Source organism: Limulus polyphemus, unplaced genomic scaffold (genome assembly GCF_000517525.1).
Source record: "Limulus polyphemus unplaced genomic scaffold, Limulus_polyphemus-2.1.2 Scaffold7288, whole genome shotgun sequence".
NCBI classification, from domain to species: domain Eukaryota; kingdom Metazoa; phylum Arthropoda; class Merostomata; order Xiphosura; family Limulidae; genus Limulus; species Limulus polyphemus.
In genome coordinates, this window is record NW_013672898.1 from 801 (window position 1) to 2,703 (window position 1,903).

General features: G+C 30.1%; 1 protein-coding gene across 1 annotated transcript in view; it reads left to right on the forward strand.

Moving 5' to 3' along the window:
• Nucleotides 1-433: 433 nt before the first annotated feature.
• The window catches only part of LOC106474489 (mitochondrial sodium/calcium exchanger protein-like), a gene marked incomplete at its 5' end in the record, with an annotated part of 15,800 nt that continues 14,330 nt past the window's right edge, over nt 434-1,903 (forward strand). The window contains 2 exon segments of the mRNA XM_022402805.1: nt 434-513; nt 515-599. Coding sequence (XP_022258513.1) covers nt 434-513; nt 515-599 — 165 coding nt within the window.

A 1,903-nucleotide genomic window follows, 5' to 3' on the forward strand; every position in this document is an offset into this window, starting at 1 on the left:
TTTCAAAGACAGCAGCCTTCACACCCTCCGAAACTTTTTCCTGGCTTCAACTTCAAGAACATTAAAAATAAGTGAGTCATGTGAACTTAGACTTTAAAAGGCCACAAAAGAACACCGTTACATTTAATGTAAATTCCCTTGTTAATGTTTTAGTTTATCAACATCTACTTTCCAAGACAACCATAGTAAAAATTAATTACTTGCAAAAAAAAAAAAGTGTATCTTACTTAACTTCTTATAATATTAATAGATTAACTTTTGGATTCATCTTAGATTTTATTTTATATATTGGTAATATTTTGTATGCATGAAGGATGGTCCAATCTATTGTAAAAGAAACGCATGTCATAAAACATCCCAAGGATGATCTTATAACTTTTAAAGTTGTAGGCATTAAGCCTAAAGCAGAGTGTTGAAATATCTTACTTTTAAGGGGCCGGTATCTTCGTAACAACTGTAGTAGCGGGATCAATATGTTGAGTCAGGATCACCATCATGAGAAGACCTAGTTTGTAGGGACACAGGATTCTATTTGGTTGCCACCTTCTGGGCATTTTTTTTATACCACCAGGGGTATATTAACTTAGGGCATGCTATAGGTAAGTAAGGTTTGTATTTTAAAATACTTAAAAAGGTTTATTGAGAAACAAAGACAATAATAATAAATGTTCGCAACTTAAGTAACGGAGAGTTTTAGGTAAATCTGTAGCTATCGACAAAAAATTTGGATATTTGAGTTAGAATTCACTAACTTTAATTATTTTTCAAGTATGCTTTATTTTATTCAAATATATGAATTTATATATTTATAAATAATTTATGAATTTATCTTTAAAAAGGACGTAGGTTTGACCTCTCTTTTTTTTTGTTCTGTGTCATTTGTTTTTGCTACAGTCAATAATTAACATATTCCGTTTTTAATTAATAGGCCTAAGATTCGTGATAAAAATTACATTAATTATAGATGTTATTTTTCCACATGCTTCTTAATTTGTCTATTGTAGGTGGCTCAGCGGAAAGTCTGTAGGCTTATGCCGCTGAAAATCGGTTTTGATATTTGTCACGAGCAGAGCACAGAAAATTGCCTTTTTGTAGTTTTGTGCTTAACAACAAACAAATACACAAACCATTCCAGATTCAAAATCACTATAGATTTGTAAAAATAAAAATGCACATAATGTGAATTTAATCACAAATTTTAGGCCTTTTGGTTTCTAATGCTTCGCCAGCTTTCGACGTTTAAACCGTACTGATGTTTTATTTATTATTATTATTATTATTATTATTATTATTATAAGTTTCAATGTAAAAACAACAAAAACCTGTTGCTTTTCGGTATCTTTGTTATCGTATCTAAATCCATTTTGCTTTGAAATAGGTTTGTTTTGTATTCGCCAGCGGGAAAAGTTTAAAATATTTTATTTTGTTCTGAAATGACGATACAAAAAATTATAGCAAAATATGATGATATGTTTGTAGTTTTTTGTGGATGACGTTGAAAAATATTTTCAGTGAGGTTTTGACAATGTAAGTGTCGTGTCCTGAAATATAAACAAGTTTCATTACATATTAAGTCCAGAGCTTCTAAATACAGTTACACAACTCTAGTGGGGAACAGAGACATTGATTTTTAGCTACATTAGAAAATAAATCATTTTTAATTATATTGTTACGTCTCTGTTCGTTTGTTAATTTCCGGTATAAATTCTTTCCGAGGAACTTCAGCGATACAAGTCCTTTCTTAAATAAAACTAGTTTATTCTTTCTCGATACAGTTTTGTAATACACAGAATTTCCACAGTCACTTTAACTACTTTTATGAATACACGCTATAATTCACAGCGATTCACACACTTTACTTACTGTGCTTACTGTTCGCTTGACACAATTATCTATCTCTATA